Source organism: Lethenteron reissneri, unplaced genomic scaffold (genome assembly GCF_015708825.2).
Source record: "Lethenteron reissneri isolate LAM-NWPU_2019-01 unplaced genomic scaffold, ASM1570882v1 scaffold_114, whole genome shotgun sequence".
NCBI lineage: Eukaryota > Metazoa > Chordata > Hyperoartia > Petromyzontiformes > Petromyzontidae > Lethenteron > Lethenteron reissneri.
The window spans coordinates 218686-232818 of record NW_026890827.1 but is presented as its reverse complement, the minus strand read 5'-3'; the positions used below and the strand labels follow the sequence as shown (position 1 = coordinate 232818).

The 14133-nt window shown below is 43.9% G+C and overlaps 1 protein-coding gene and 1 pseudogene across 3 annotated transcripts in view; one reads left to right on the top strand and one right to left on the bottom strand.

Annotated features, from left to right (window-relative positions):
• The window catches only part of LOC133361559 (zinc finger protein 239-like), a 39174-nt gene extending 27144 nt beyond the window's left edge, over nucleotides 1-12030 (top strand). Inside the window, exons 2-3 of one of the 3 annotated variants that reach the window (XM_061580486.1) lie at nucleotides 1661-1809; nucleotides 10701-12030. In XM_061580486.1, coding sequence (XP_061436470.1) covers nucleotides 10735-11883 — 1149 coding nt within the window. In that variant the 5' untranslated portion in view covers nucleotides 1661-1809; nucleotides 10701-10734 and the 3' untranslated portion in view covers nucleotides 11884-12030. Of the gene's footprint in view, nucleotides 1-1660; nucleotides 1810-4414; nucleotides 4520-10700 lie in introns of those variants that run through there. The other 2 variants (XM_061580483.1, XM_061580485.1) reach the window with 2 other exon arrangements.
• The window catches only part of LOC133361554 (uncharacterized), a 173658-nt pseudogene that overhangs the window by 67804 nt on the left and 91721 nt on the right, over nucleotides 1-14133 (bottom strand).

Sequence of the window (14133 nt, the reverse complement as noted above, 5' to 3'; positions counted from 1 at the left end):
TGTTTCCCCTATAAGGAATGGGAATTGTAATATATACTTTTTAAAATAATATGCTTCCAGGCCGCACTAAGCCTGTAGCTGTTAGAGCGATTAAAGTTACTTGTATTTCACTCAATTTCAATGGATTATCTAATTAGTCTTGGCCAGTAATAATTAGTTTTACACAACACTTCAACGTTATCAAAATCAATTGAGTGTCTTTGACAAGTATGCTCTGCCACTGCCGACAGTTGTGTTTGAGATTATTTAATAAGACTAAAAGAACACCAAAGAAAGTACTGTCTGTGAAAAGGCATTTGCACGGTCATCAGTTCTTCTGATCCACCAGAGAACACACGGGAGAAACCCTTCATGTGCAGTGTGTGTGGGGAAGGCATTTTCAAGTTCACCTGCTCTTAAAAATCACCAGAGAACACAGGCATCAGAAGATCCCCAAGGATCAGAGTCTCAAATCGGCTTGTGAAAGTCAAAAGTCTTGCAAGGCGTTCATCCTTAATGATAAGAACTACAAGAAAATCCCAGCTTGGACACTTTAAAATGTATCAAGGTGAAATTTGAAGAGGCAGTAGGTGAAATGTGAAGATGCGGCAGTGAAGAGCGAAGAAGTGATGGTAAAATGTGAAGATGAAGATTCAACTCCAAAATCGGACCTTCACACCGATGGAGGCAACGTGTAGCAGCAGAAGAATTCTGACTGAGGCAGAGCGAGGCAACTCCCAGCAGTTTGTGGAAGTGTGGCTCGATTTCTTAGAAAATACAAAGTCAAATGGAGACCCGGTAGATGTGTAGTCTTGAGACAATGAAGCTCCAATAGATTTGTCACAGGTCTTTTATGAAATGATGACAAGTTGCACTCAATTCCTAGGTTCAACCTGCAGAGTAAGAGCAGCCAGTATTTGCGGACCTCTGGGTTGGGTAGATCTCTAAACAGGAGTAAGAGCCAATAAGCTCCCAAGCATTCACTATATTATGATAATATTTGCATTAATGTGGAGCTTAATTGCCCATAATTAGATCACATTAATTTAAATGTTTAGTGAAACCCGCCACTACGCGATTTGTTCTCCAACACACCGGTGTGCTGTACTAGTGTAGTGTAATAACGCTGACTGTTGTCCAGCAATGGCAACTGCGGTCGACAAATAGTACACACGCCAGTGAGCATATACACCGGTGTGTCGGCAGGGAAGAAGAACTGGGGCAAGGGTCACGGAAGACTCCATCTGGAAGCTCCTGGAACCTGCTAGTGGGTTCGAGAAGGGAGGCACGGCCAGGGCGGAGCCAGGCCACACTGGGTAGCATAAAAGCAGCTGAGAGTGGGAGCTCAGGGTTCATCTCCTCGTGGCTGTCATCTTTGCCGCCTTCGTCAATGCCGTCTTCGCTAGATATTGCACGGCCAGATAGTTGTTGGCTGTCTCGGTCAGCGCCATTGGTGTTACATGGTCAGGGATATGTTTATGCTAGGTTTGACGACGAGGGAGCGCGATGGCAAACCTGTGAAGGTATTAATAAAGGTGCCCCCTTAGAAACCTTGTCTCCCGCGCCACCGTAGCACTCCAACCTGCCGGCAACATCTTCCCAAGCTCCATGTTGCTTTCCGTGACTGCCGTGTGCAAAGTGTCAGGGGCTGGATCTGATTTGATGCTACTGCGGATTTCAGGGACGGGCCGTGCCCTTAGGCCATTGTTTTTTTGTTCCCATTCCTCGGAATCCCAAGGAATGCAAAACCCTGCCAAGGCGGGGGTGACCAGTGTCGAGGACCGGCTCACGTGAGCTATGTTCTGGTAAAGGCCGACTCTCCCTTGTAAGGTGAGATTCGGGGGGGTTGTGTATATTGTTTGGCTTGTGTTATCGGCTCTCGGGGGGGGGGGGGGGGGCGGCGTCACGGTTATGCGGTCCCTGATGGGGTTCTTGCCCATGCCGCAGTTGCGCTTCGTGTTGGCGGTTTGTGGGAAGGTTGCCGCGGGTTGTGCTTTTTGTTGCCGGTCCGCGGGGGCGCCGGAGTGGCACTACGTGGTTATGGTTCGCAGGAGACGCTGCGGTTGTGCTGTATGGTCGCGGGAAGTGTTGCAACCAAGGTTTTCTTTTTTGGGGTAAATTGTTTTTTCGTGTTGGTGGTGTTCCTCGGGGTTGGGGTTGCTCTGCCTGTCCACCGGTTGCAGTTGCAACGGCAACTGCGGTGGACAAACAGTGCACACGACGGTGAGCACATACACGAGTGTGTCGGCAGGGCGGAGGAACTGGGGCAAGAGTCATGGAAGACCCTATGTGGAAGCCCCTGGAACCTGCTAGAGGGTTCGAGAAGAAAGGCGCGACCAATGCGGAGCCAGGCCGCGCTGGGTACAATAAAAGCAGCTGAGAGCGGGAACTGAGCGCTGCCGGTTCTGGGAGTGGGCTCGTATCGTCGTCACTGTCATCTTTGCTAGATATTGTGCGGCCGGATAGTTGTTGGCTGTCTCGGTCAGCGCCATTGGTGTTCCACTGTCAGGTCTGTGTTTAGGCTAGGCTAGACGACTAGAGAGAGCGCATTTATATTTAAGCAATCTAACCCAAAAAAAATCTGATGAATGATATTGGTCGTGAGAGCCTACGCGTTAAACTTGCTTAATTGCCTCAGCAATTCAGAGTTTTGTATCATATCTCATCACAAACACTCGAAGAGCACCCCTAAGTGGCAGCTGCCTCTGTGTGGCATAAGGTGGCCCAGCACCAGCCTGCATGTGGGCATGAGTCTGGCAGTCAGGGGCGATAATTGATGTGTAATCTCAATGACACCAACATGCAAAGACCTATGTGTTTTGAATGACACAATAGTATGTTTTACATCCACTCTTTAAGCAGACGGTGCATATTTTTGTTGAGGTTACTGGAGTAGCCAGGGGTGCCTGTCGGATTTAAACCTTGAACCTCTGCAATAAATAGAGAATGCGCTACCACTTGGCTTCCCTCAATCTGAGTGTAGGCATGCCAGCCAGTCTTCTTGGTTCTTTCGGTAAAGTCACGTAGAAGGAAAATAATAAAAAGAAAAGATAATAAAATAATTCTCACGACGTTTCGGCCACAACGCAAGCAGCCGTTTGTGGCCGAAACGTCGTGAGAATTATTTTATTATGTTTTATTTTTATGTTATTATTTTCCTTCTACGTGACTTTACCAAAAGAACCAAGGAGATCATTCCCTGCAGTCACGAAAGCTTTAAATCGAAATGCCAGCCAGTGTTTCTAACCAGCGCAGATGTTCCATTTAGAGGGGTCCACGTTTCACATGCCTAGAGAATGGAGGGCATGACTGTTGCCGAGAAGACCCGGAGCTTCATGCGGAGCGACAGGCCAGGTAGCTTCCACACAGCATTGCAGAGCTGATGAAAAGATAATGCCGCCCGACTGATTCGGACCACCCACACACCGTCCACATACGCAGGGTAGACGTATTGTGTACACAATGTATATACAGCGTACACACAGTCTGCGCATACACTGTATACACAAACACTAACAAAAACAATTACTGTCATTCGCCAATACGTGGTGGTGATGTCACCATGGCGCTTGTACCAGGCTATGTGCACGTTAAGGCCAGGTCAAGTGTCGAACTCCCGCCAGCAGGAAGTCACAGGGCAGACTCAGGTGCCATTGTTCAACTGAGATGGCTGGCCGATGCACCACCTGTGCCCCCTACTGGGCCAACAGTGTACACACACACGGTGTGTGCGCGCGCACCGTGTGTGTGTACACAGTTTGTATACAGAGGCCGTCCATAAATGACGTCACGCGATTTTGGACGATTTTGACCCCCCCCCTCCTTCGTCACACGACGTCACAAAAAGTCAGACCCCCCCCCCCCTCAAATATGACGTCACAAAGCTCTGCCCGCCCTCCCCCCCAAAAAACATGCTTCAAATCGCTTTAAACTATTATCATTGTAGTGCGTATTTAATGTGGCGCTACACTCTGATGTTGTAATAGAAAACATTTATTAAAAAATCTATTTAATTAAGTCGAACGTGTTGTCTATATATATTTAAGTTGCGCATTTTGATGTGACGTCACATTTATCACACCCCCCCCATCGTCACAAATCGTCACAAATGTCTGACCGTCCCCTCCCCATTTGCGAGACGTCATTTATGGACGGCCCCACACACTGTTTACACAGTTTGTACACACACACACTGTATACACAGTTTGTACACACACACACTGTATACACAGTTTGTACACACACACACTGTTTACACAGTTTGTACACACACACACACTGTATACACAGTTTGTACACACAATGTTCACGTTGTTAAGCTCGCGCACCCAAAGGGTAAATGTTCAATAGAGGGATCAATGGAATAGGAATCTTAATGAACTTCAACTCTAACCCCGCTGTCTGACGTCACCACTGCATTATCTCATCGGCGTGAGGGGGGGGTGAACCCCGCTAGTGACGTCATGTCATCTCGTGCTGCCGCGTGACGTCACGAGATACCAGGAAGCTGCTGATCCGCGCGCGCTCACTGAGATCCGAGGTGAGAAGTTCACATCGTGGTTGTTGTTTACCCAGGTAGAGCCTCGCTCCTCTCGGAGGGATATCAATTGAGTTGCAGCGAGGATGGAATCGATGTCCAGGTTGGAACATTACAACGCGGGGCCTACCCACGCGGGGCCTTGCCTCCTGCCCTCGCCTAATTGCATTTGCTTGAATTCTCTGCTTAAATATAATTTGTCTTCATCTGGCTCACTACTTTGAAACTTTGTTTCTTTTAAATATTTCGACAGTTTTTTTTATCTTACCAGGTCAAGCCCCCTTCAGCTGCTATACCGCTCTTGTTTTCAGAAGCGACCTGCCCACAACAAAGTGGAGCTATACTACACTTTGTGTAGCTATACTAACACTATAGCAGTGTGTACTGGCTGTAGTAGCTATACTAATTCTATAGCAGTGTGTACTGGCTGTAGTCGTAGCTATACTATATAGCAGTGTGTACTAGCTGTAGTAGTAGATATACAAACTCCATATCAGTGTGTACTGGCTGTAGTAGTAGTACTAACTGTATAATAGTAATCTTTGGTTCTTTCGTTGAGTCATATAGATAGAAAAATAATAATACAAATAAAGTGAATAATGACGTGAATAAAAATAATACAAATAACCATTAATGTAAACTGTAGCCTGGTTATTAAGTTTTGTGAGTGTACTGGCAGTCTATGATGTAGACTATAGAAATGGTTATTAATAACTAAGAATAAGTCTATAGACTGCCAGTACACTCGCTCAGCTGAATAACCATTGCTACAGTCTACATTATAGACTGCCAGTACACTCACCAAACTTAATAAGCAGGCTACAGCCTACATTATAGAGTGCCAGTACACTCACCGAGGTTAAGAATTATGCTAGTCTACATTATAGACTGCCAGTACACTCACCCAGCCTAATAACCATTGCTACAGTCTACATAGACTGCCAGTGCACTAATCGAGGTTAAGAACCAGGCTACAGTCCACATTATAGACTGCCAGTACACTCACCCAGCTTAATAATCATTGCTACAATCCATATTATAGACTGCCAGTACACTCACCAAACTTAATGAGCAGGCTACAGACTACATTATAGAGTGCCAGTACACTCACCGATGTTAGGAACCAGGCTGCAGTCTACATTATCGACTGCCAGTACGCTCACCAAGGTTAAGAATGATGCAAGTCCACATTATAGACTGCCAGTACACTCACCCAGTTTAATAACCATTGCTACAGTCTACATTATAGACTGCCAGTACACTCACCCAGCTTAATAACCATTGCTACAATCCATATTATAGACTGCCAGTACACTCACCAAACTTAATGAGCAGGCTACAGACTACATTATAGAGTGCCAGTACACTCACCGAGGTTAGGAACCAGGCTGCAGTCTACATTATCGACTGCCAGTACGCTCACCAAGGTTAAGAATGATGCTAGTCCACATTATAGACTGCCAGTACACTCACCCAGCTTAATAACCATTGCTATAGTCTAATCTTGATTTTAAGCTTTCGTGACTGCAGGAATCCATACTCTTTGGTTCTTTCGGTAAATTCACGTAGGTAGAAAATATAATAGAGCACGACGTTTCGATCACAACTCAAGCAACTGTCATCAGGTGTGAAACAAACAGCAGGACGACTGCTGACATAGGAGAAAGAGCTGCTGCAACAAGAGTTTACATAGGATTTTGGTGGGCCCAACCCAAGGATAAGTGGGCGGAGCTAGAGAAGGAATTTGTACATAAATGTAAATGTGAGAGATTAGCATGTCAATGTGAGACGGCCCAGCCACCGGGGGTGTGCCAATGAGAAGATTAGCATGTCATTGTCAGAGAGCCCAGCAACAGGAAACAAAAAACCCTTAAGAGCAAGAGGTACACATGGTGAGAGAGAGACACAGAGAGAGAGAGACAGAGTCGGAAATAACAGCTCACATAGGCAGGTAGGATGAAAACATCACAGTCAGTTAAGACTTTACTTGGTTAATAACGTCCTTCCAATGATTGCTCAGGTTGTACCCATCTTCTCAGTTGAAGTTGTGTTTGTGTTTATATATCTGGATGGCTTCATGAACAAATCTTTGATGATGGCCGGTGGGTTTGCAGAGTACCTTCGTCTTGGAAAAGTCTATTTCGTGTGAGCCCACAGCGTTAAAACAATGATCAACAATGGCAGAGGTATTGATCCTACCGTGTTTCAGATCTGCCTTGTGTTCGCGAACACGGTCCGAGACATGTCGTTTCGTTTCCCCAATGTAACTGCTGCCGCAGCCACAACTCAGTTTGTAGACACCAGGGTATTGCATGTCAGGCATCACATCCTTCACAGATGGGATCTAATCACGGATTGTGTACTGTGTTGAAACAACCTCGATCTTGTGTTTGTTTAAGATTTTTGGAAATATTTTTGGTAACCTCTGCTATGTATGGCAAAGTGATGGTTTTGATTGGATCCTAAGATGGTTGTCTCCCCATGGCTGGGGAGACAGCTTTGCGGATTGTACTGTCAGAATATCCATTCATCCTGAGGGCTTGGTGTACGTGCTCCAGCTCACTGGCTAGGTGGCGCTGGTCGGAGATGCAACGGGCCCTATTGTGTAGTGTTTTGATGAGGGAATTCTTCTGGGCTGGACGGTGGTGGGAGTCAGGCTTTAGATAGGCATCCATGTGGATGGCTTTCCTGTAGACAGTGTCCCAACGAGCCACCAGGTCTCTTCTCGATCACAACATCCAGGAATGGTAGCTTGCCATCATTTTTCACTTCCATGGTGAATTTGATAGATGGGTGTTTGGAATTGATGTGGTTGAGCGTTAATATGGCTACTACTACGGCCAGTACACACTGCTATAGAGTTAGTATAGCTACTATACTTTTTAGCAGCGTGTACTGGCTGTAGTAGTAGCTAGACTAACTCTATAGCAGTGTGTACTGGCTGTATTAGTAGCTATACTAACTCTATAGCAGTGTGTACTGGCTGTAGTAGTAGCTATACTAACTCTAAAACAGTGTGTCCTGGCTGTAGTAGTAAGGGAGAACCCATTGGGGTACCCTCATTTAGTTTGTAGAATGTACCATTCCAGGTGAAGTAAGTGTTGGTAAGGCAGTGCCTTACCAAAGTTGGTACATCTGGATTCAGTCACTGTTGGACCAAGTCTTCAATGATTGCAATGGTGTCAGGTACAGGTACCTTGGTGAACAAGGAGTCTACATTGAAACTGGCAAGCAAATCAATCGGAGACAGTGAGATGTCCTTGATTAGTGAAACCAAGTGAGCTGAGTTAAATACAGATGAGGTGGTCGTGCCCGTGAAAGGAAGCAGGGTCTCAGACAGAAATCGGGCCAGTTTGTGGGTGGGTGAGTTAATGGTGAAAACGATACTTTGTGGATTTTTGTAAGGCCATCAAATCTGGGTGGTCTAGCAGCCAAATGTTTTAGAGAGAGCTGCTTGGTCGGTTTGATTAGAGAAGTCGGATTAGTGATGATATTGTTGGTTTTCGTGGCTAGGCAGTTGGTGGGATCTCTTGATTTTGGTATAGCTGCCATCATTAAGAAGGTCCTGAATTTTGTTGTTGTAAGTGGTTTTATCCAGGATGACAGTGGCATTGCCTTTGTCGGCGGAGAGGATAACAATGTCACCTCTCTTTTTTAATTGAGCGAGTTCAAAACGCTCGTCCTTGCTGATGTTGCTAATGGGTTTCTTAGCGTCTTTGAGGATAGCAGCGATTTCAAATCTTGCAACGTCTGCCGGGATGTGTCCCAAACCTTTGAGGGCTATGTCGACCTGGGCAATGATATCACACACTGGGATGTGTTTAGGGGAGACTGTGAAATTCAACCCTTTAGCTAGTACCGATTTTAGGCTGTCGGAAATTGGGCTGTTACTCTGATTGATACAAATCTTGTTAACATCTGACTTTTTAATGTGTGGCTTGGTCTTCTTTTTTGACAGGTGATTGAATTTAGCAATCAAGTTAACTTTACGTTTAGTTGACATTGAAGTAGCTGAAGAAACTGTCATGTTATCTACATGGTCCCAATCAGATGTGGACATTTTATCTGTTAATGCTAAGTGTGATTGTAAGAGAGTCTTGTCTAAATTATCAAGTTAAAATCGGAGCAATCTTATTCTCTCTGAGATTAGAGCTAGGCTGTCCCTAAACATAGTCTACAATATAGACTGCCAGTACACTTAACTCCGATTAAGAACCAGGCCTACATTAGTGTTTCTTTTTATTTTTACTATTTCGATTTTAATTAACTTCTTTTTGTTATTTTTTTTTCTATCTACGTGACTGTACCGAAATAACCAAGAATATAATACTTAACAGTGCCGTGGTAAAGCCTAGTCCCATGCAGGGGCCCCGGCCTCGCGCATGCACAGATGTGTGCTTTGGCACGCGCTCAGCGTAGTAATTTAATCATTAATAGTACTAAATTGTTATACCATGGGACCTCCTTCGCCTTTTGGCGTCCTCTGGTCTAACACTGTTTGAGACTAGGCTCGAAAGAAAGCTGTCTATGGTGTAGACCAATCAGTTTCAAGGACAATGCATATAGTATGTGATTTTTTTTTAGCATTTTGACTGCAAATATTGTGGTTAATGCAGACATGAATCCTTGTAAAATGGTTTCAGTTTTGTTGCCAAAAAAAAAGGGGAACCCTATTATTATATTTTGGTACTAGCAAAGGAGGTCTAATGATGTAGATGCTTACCCTGAGCCCTCATTACTTTGATAGTGCATTGTCTTTGAGCTGTACGCCTTTTGGCGTCATCTGGTCTTCCAATTGAGACGAGGCTCTAAAGAAAGCTATCTCTGGTGTGGACCAATCAGTTTCAAGGACAATGCATATATTATCAGTGTTATTTTTGTTTGCATTTTGACTGCAAGTATTGTGGTTAATGCAGACATGACTCCTTGTAAAAAGGTTTCGGTTTTGTTGCCAGAAAAAAGGGGAACAACCCTATTATTATGACAATGCATATACTATCAGAGCATGTTTTTTTCCATTTTAACCACAAATATATATCGTGTTTATGCAGAAATGATTCCTTGAAAAAGGTTTAAGTTTGGTGTTTGAACATCTTAACACCCGTTTTGTTGCCAGAAAAAAATGGGAAAACCTATTCTTGTACTAAATTGTTAATTTAACTACGTTAAAGTTGACGGACGCAAAATACGATTAGCGCTGGCTCACCACGGGGCTTATCGTATGGTACCCGGGTACTTTTTTTAAACAAAACTCCACGGTTCGTGAGTCAAATCCGTCACAAGTTTCGTATACAGACAGACGGACAGAAAAACAAACAAAAACTGACTTGTATAGGTAAGATGTAATGATCCATGTGAAATGTATGTGTATTTAAGAGTTTATCTTTGTGGGGAGCTGTGGCGCAGTTATTTCACTGCATTATGAATTCAACAATTAGTTTGACTATCGCCGACAGCAAACACGATTGATAAGTGAAAGCTGAACTTATTGTGGTCCTCTGCTATGTTGATTGATCTTAAATTAATTACATGGTGAAGTGAGGAAGCATTAATACTGAGCAGATCAAGGTGGCCAGGCATGGTTCTGGACACCACCACCTTTTTACAATGCCAGTGTGTGACAGTGTCAAGTTTGTATTTGCAGTAAAGTATATTAACTATTGAACATGGAGGTTAAATCAAAACAATAGCTTATTTTAGTTTTGCTCTGGAACTTTTTGTAAGAATGGAAACAGTCAGGAAATCAACACAGCATATATGCTGCTGAAGTTAGATCTGTTCATCCAAGCATTTAAGCAAATCTGAGCCAGGCTTCACACCCCAAGTTGTGATTGAACATTAATTTATGCATTACTGCGTAATACAAATAGTAATATTTTCAACAGCCTTTGCTATGTTAGCTGAATTTTACTTTAATAAATATTGCTTTTGTAGCCAGGCAGCCGAAATTGTGTGTTTGGTGTTTTGGGTTAATATTTATTTTGAAGATACTAGGGCCTCCAGGCATATTTATAACCATTTGCTCTCTCATTGTGTGCCTTAACAGCCCGTGTGATGGATTGGGGTATATCTTGAATATATGAATAAATATAGACGTGTAAGTCATGTGTGACTATGTATATATATTTATTCCTCTGTGCCTCGATACTGACGTAGATGGTGTGGATATTTTTTCTGTCTGCAGCTGACGCTTCTGACGCTTCATCAGATTTGGTGTGATGGAGCAAAGGCACTCAGCACAGCCCGGTACAAAAAGACAATGGGACCAGGATGCAAACAGCATGGATTGTACTGGAAGTGTGACACGGCACCAGAAAACTCAAACAGGAGAGAAACCCTTCAAGTGCACTGTGTGTGAGAAGGCATTTACAGTGTCATCATATCTTAAAAAACACCAGAGAACACACACAGGAGAGAAACCCTTCGGGTGCACTGTGTGTGGGAAGGCGTTTTCACGGTCATCAATTCTGCACAAGCACCAGAGAAAACATACAGGAGATGGACCCTTTAAGTGCACTGTGTGTGAGAAGGCATTTGCATGGTCATCAGTTCTTGAAAAACACCGGAGAACACACACTGGAGAGAAACCCTTCAGTTGTAGTGTGTGTGGGAAGGCATTTTCAGATTCATCTGTTCTTAAAAAACACCAGAGAACACACACTGGAGAGAACCCCTTCATATGTAGTGTGTGTGGGAAGGCATTTTCAGATTCATCTGTTCTTAAAAAACACCAGAGAACACACACGGGAGAGAAACCCTTTAGGTGTAATGTGTGTGGGAAGGACTTTTCACATTCATTCGCCCTTAAAACACACCAGAGAACACACACGGGAGAGAAACCTTTCAAGTGCACAGTCTGTGAGAAGGCATTTGCAGATTCATCAGTTCTTCAGATCCACCAGAGAACACACACAGGAGAGAAACCCTTCAAGTGCAGTGTGTGTGAGAAGGCATTTGCACAGTCATCAAATCTTAGAAAACACCATAGAACACACACAGGAGAGAAAAATTTCAAGTGCACTGTGTGTGAGAAGGCATTTTCAGATTCATCTGCTCTTAAAAGACATCAGAAAATACACACAGGAGAGACACCTTTCAAGAGCAGTGTGTGTGGGAAGGAATTTTCAAGTTCATCTGATCTTAAGATCCACCAGAGAACACACACGGGAGAGAAACATTTCAAGTGCAGTTTGTGTGAGAAGACATTTTCAAGTTCATTTTGTTTTAAAAAACACCAGAGAACACACACAGGAGAGAAACCCTTCAGGTGCACTCTGTGCGGGAAGCTCTTTGCAGATTCATCACATCTTAAAAAAACACCAGAGAATGCACACAGGAGAGAAACCCTTCAAGTGCACTGTCTGTGAGAAGGCATTTGCATGGTCATCAGATCTTCAGATCCACCAGAGAACACATACAGGAGAGAAACCCTTCAAGTGCACTGTCTGTGAGAAGGCATTTGCATGGTCATCAGGTCTTCAGATTCACCAGAGAACGCACACAGGAGAGAAACCCTTCAAGTGCACTGTCTGTGAAAAGGCATTTGCATGGTCATCAGGTCTTCAGATTCACCAGAGAACACACACAGGAGAGAAACCCTTCAAGTGCACTGTCTGTGAAAAAGCATTTGCATGGTCATCAGGTTTTCAGATCCACCAGAAAACACACACGGGAGAAAAACGTTTTAAGTCCAGTTTGTGTGGGAAGGTATTTTCAGGTTCATCTCATCTTAAAAGGCACCAGAGAACACACACAGGAGAGAAACCCTTCAAGTGCACTGTCTGTGAGAAGGCATTTGCACAGTCATCAGTTCTTCATCGACACCAGAGAACACACAGGCATCAGAAGATCCCCAAGGAGTGTAGTCTGAAATCTACTTGTGAAAGTCAAAGTGCTGCAATGAGCCCATCCCTCCTGAAAAAAGAACCAGAAGTACATTCCAGCTTGGACACTATGAAATGTATCAAGGCGAAATGTGAAGAGGCGATAGTGAAGAGCGAAGAAGTGAAGGTAAAATGTGAAGATGTGATGGTGAAGAGCGAAGATGTGAAGGTAAAATGTGAAGATGAAGATTCAACTCCAAAATCGGACCTTCACATCGATGGAGGCAACGTGAAGAAGGAGGAGAATTCTGACTGTGAGGCAGAGCGAGGAACCTCCCAGGAATTTGTGGAAGTGGAGGTGTGGGTGGACTTCTTAGACAAAACAAAGTCAAATGAAGACCCGGTAGATGTGTAAGCTTGAGACAATGAAGCCCCCGTAGATTCACCTTTGTCACAGGCCTTTAATGAAAGAATGTGAAGTTGAACACTCAATTCTTAGGTTCAACCTGCAGAGTAAGAGGGGGTAGTATTTGCAGACCTGTGGGTTGGGTATACAGTGATCCCTCGTTTATCGCGGTTAATGGGGACCGGAACCCCTCGCGATAGGTGAAAATCCGTGAAGTAGGATTGGCCCCCTAGGAATTTCCGTATATGTGTGTGTGGGTACCAGAATGTTTAAAATATGTATATTTATACTTTATATATATATTTTACTTAAATCTATTTAATTATTAAACCTTAATATTATACATTCACTCTCTTTCTCATACGATACGTATTATGGTGTTCTACACTCACCAATGACAGTAGTATCTTGAGACTTGACTCCAGTAATGACGACGACGATAATGACAACGATGATGTGCAGCCAACCAGCTCACGGAATACATCCACCCGTGCTCTCATTCGTCGATCTCGTGCCGGGAACCAATCACGTGCCTTGTCTGAGTGCCCGTGGGTATGTACAAAGCCTCTGAGAGTGTTTCTCTCTTTGTCTGGCATCCTGGGAAACCGTTTCTCTCGCGCATCACGATGAAACAACGCTAATTTCTGCAATACGGCTGCCGATATGGCGGTATTTTTTAATTTTCATTTTTCGATGAATATTTTTGAAAAATCCGCGATGCACTGAGGCTGCGAAACTTGAACCGCGAAGTGGCGAGGGATTACTGTATCTATATCAATTTATAACATTTTTGACATGCGTTTTTCTGGATTTTGTTGTTATTCTGTCTCTCCAAATTAACCTACCATTAAAATTATAGACTGATCATTTCTTTGTCAGTGGGCAAACGTACAAAATCAGCAGGGGATCAAATACTTTTTACCTAAACTGTAAATACATTTTTTTTTAACTTCCAACCCGTGATGAGAGGACGGAATACGTGGTGACAGCAAGCACACCCTTGCACAATAGGTCACGACTTCACGACTTCAAAGGCCACAGCGCCCCTTTTTGACAGAGACTGCAAGTCTGATGCAAAAAATGTTAAACACTTCCAACCCGTGATGGAATTGTGGGGAACGCTGCCCAAAACGAATACACACAAACAGGGATAGAATTGTGTTAAAAGCTTTCTTTTCATCACATAATCTTGCCGGCGAATGTATTAAAGCCCTTAGCCAATTGTTGCACATTTGTTAGACAAGCAAGCACACTACCGCACACCATTGTTCCAAGGCATTACGTTAATTGCATAATCTAAAAAATGAATTCATTGAGGTCTACCTTTGCTTAGGCACATGTTTCTTTATTACTGTTCGTATGAAGATTGTCACATTAATTTCCTGTCG